The sequence below is a fragment of the Austrofundulus limnaeus genome, unplaced genomic scaffold (assembly GCF_001266775.1).
Source record: "Austrofundulus limnaeus strain Quisiro unplaced genomic scaffold, Austrofundulus_limnaeus-1.0 Scaffold1572, whole genome shotgun sequence".
Classification (NCBI taxonomy): domain Eukaryota; kingdom Metazoa; phylum Chordata; class Actinopteri; order Cyprinodontiformes; family Rivulidae; genus Austrofundulus; species Austrofundulus limnaeus.
In genome coordinates, this window is record NW_013953974.1 from 68,740 (window position 1) to 71,643 (window position 2,904).

The following is a 2,904-nucleotide window of genomic DNA, read 5'->3' on the forward strand; positions in this document are numbered from 1 at the left end:
TTACTGGTCTCTGGTGTCATTGATTAATGTTTCGGCCGGGCTTGTTGTGGTTTCTCTGAGTTCCCAGGTTAAAAAACCGAACATCTACTAAGATTGAATAACAGATGTGTTCTACTAAGAATGAATAACAGGTGTGTTCTACTAAGAATTAATAACAGATGTGTTCTACTAAGAATTAATAACAGGCGTGTTCTACTAAGAATGAATAACAGGTGTATTCTACTAAGAATGAATAACAGATGTGTTCTACTAAGAATGAATAACAGATGTGTTCTATTAAGAATGAATAACAGATGTGTTCTACTAAGAATTAATAACAGGTGTGTTCTACTAAGAATGAATAACAGATGTGGTCTACTAAGAATGAATAACAGGTGTATTCTACTAAGAATGAATAACAGATGTGTTCTACTAAGAATGAATAAAAGATGTGTTCTAATAAGAATGAATAACAGATGTGTTCTACTAAGAATGAATAACAGGTGTATTCTACTAAGAATTAATAACAGATGTGTTCTACTAAGAATTAATAACAGGCGTGTTCTACTAAGAATGAATAACGTGTATTCTGCTAAGAATGAATAACAGGTGTGTTCTACTAAGAATGAATAACAGGTGTGTTCTACTAAGAATGAATAACAGATGTGTTCTACTAAGAATGAATAACAGATGTGTTCTACTAAGAATGAATAACAGATGTATTCTACTAAGAATGAATAACAGGTGTATTCTACTAAGAATGAATAACAGATGTGTTCTACTAAGAATAAATAACAGGGGTTCTCACTGACAGAATGAAGCACATGTCCTTACAGGTCAATCAAAATGTTTAAAGACAGTCAGATCAGTTAGAGAAGGGTTGTTGTTTTTTTACTAAAATCCAACCTGATCAATGATTAATGGTTGTTTTTCCAATGGAATCCTTCAAGAATAAATAGAAATGTTTTTAAAAATCATAAACCACCACAAACCCTCTTCACCATGGACTCAAGAACCTCTTGAGTAGCGCTCCCATAAACTACTACAAAAAGATTTGAACCTGTAGACGAGTGGTTCTCAATCCTGGTCCTCAAGGACCCATGGCCTGCATGTTGTAGTTGTTTCTTTGYTTTGGCACACCTGATTTAAATCACTGAGTGATCGGCAGGCTCCTGCAGAACTTACAACTTACTGCAGCGCAGGGAAACAACTAAAACATGCTGGATAGGAGTCCTTCAGGACCAGGACTGGTCAGACCGGATCTTGACTCTGACAGATCAGTAGGAGCTCTCTGTGTGCAGGTCTGGGTTTTGGCGTTCCTGGGACCGGATCGTCTCAACTGTGTGAGACGGGGAAAGAAAGGTCCTGTTTACACAGAGCTGGTCTTCAGTGAAACCACAACAAACCACAGACAGCAGAGAGGTTTTCTCTTCCTCACCCTCTGCAGCTTGTAAAAGCAAAACACAAGAAGAATCCCAGGTCCAAAGGAACGTTAGTTTAATCACCAGGTTCAGCTGCACGTTCAGGGCCCCAGTGAGACCAGCAGCTCCATGTAAACTGGTGATGCTTTCTGTGTATTTGTCCCAGTAAACAAACATTTTCAGAGAGCGGTCTGGTGTGAACAGGGCCAAACAGAACTGGTTTTAATCTTTGTTCTCCAGGGAGTCAGAACAGACGGGACGATGGAAAAAAATACCCAGAATTCCCTCCAGCAGCTGCAGATGAAAGTGTTTCTTCACAGCCGCTGCGAAGATCACAACATGCCTAACAAGCATCGTTAACACACATATGTGAGTCTGTGTGTGTGTGTGTGTGTGTGTGTGTGTGCTCTGTAACAAAAAGGACTTTTACTTTGAAGTAATCAATCTCTGAAGATTTCTTTTAATCTTGTTCTCTTTTTTTAAAGAAAAATAACGAACTTCAGAAACTGATCCTCGTTAAAAAAGAGTCTTTAAAAGATCCGTTAGAAACACATGCAGACAGGTGAGAGCACAGACAGGTGAGAGGACAGACAGGTGAGAGCACAGACAGGTGAGAGGACAGACAGGTGAGAGCACAGACAGGTGAGAGGACAGACAGGTGAGAGGACAGACAGGTTTTATTTTATGTGTTAAGGTGAGTTTATGAAACAGAAATATTACAAAGAAAGAAGTCTTTTTAAAAAGAAACCACGTTCAACAGCCTATCAGAGGGCAGAACTCACGTTTGACTGTGAGGTCTGAGTAGGAGGACACGCCCACGCCTTGCTCTGATTGGGCGATGCAGCGGTAGCGTCCAGAGTCACCTTTGGTTGTATTTTTCACATCGAAGCTCGCCACGTAACGCCGACTGTTTACAGCTTTTGTTTCCTTAACAGTGGCCTCACGTCCACCCATGCCCTGTGCAACGACAACAGAGGACCAATCAGAAGGCAGCAAACACACGGAGCAGGAACAGAGGACCAATCAGAAGGCAGCAAACACACGGAGCAGGAACAGAGGACCAATCAGAAGGCAGCAAACACACGGAGCAGAACTCACCTGGAGGTGCAGCAGCAGGTTGCCTTGCGGCTGTCCGTTCACGGTGCAGTGAAACGTCGCTGTCTGTCCTGCGTTCACCTCCACACCTTTGATGTGCAGGAAGTGTGGTGTGTTYACTGAGGATACAGACATACAGGGGTCAGAGGGCGCATTGTGATGACATCATCACCTGGCTGGAATCACTGATGTGAAAACACATGATGGAGGGACTATGGTTTGTGTGTCTATTGTGTTGTGCTCACAAACCAAAACAGTGTTTGAACTGAGATTTTAGATAAGCAGGTAGATAAACAGACGAATGGATCAAAGTCCATGTTAATCAATTTATCTTTTAATGAGCTCCCCTGCCTCAAGACACACACACACACACACACACACACACACACACACACACACACACACACAC

The 2,904-nt window shown here is 41.8% G+C and overlaps 1 protein-coding gene across 1 annotated transcript in view; it reads right to left on the reverse strand.

Annotated features, from left to right (window-relative positions):
• ptprma (protein tyrosine phosphatase receptor type Ma) overlaps positions 1-2,612 on the reverse strand; it is a gene marked incomplete at both ends in the record, with an annotated part of 45,867 nt that extends 43,255 nt beyond the window's left edge. Inside the window, 2 exon segments of the mRNA XM_014032906.1 lie at positions 2,183-2,357; positions 2,499-2,612. Of these exon segments, the coding sequence (XP_013888360.1) occupies positions 2,183-2,357; positions 2,499-2,612 (289 nt within the window).
• Between the last annotated feature and the right edge of the window lie 292 nt (positions 2,613-2,904).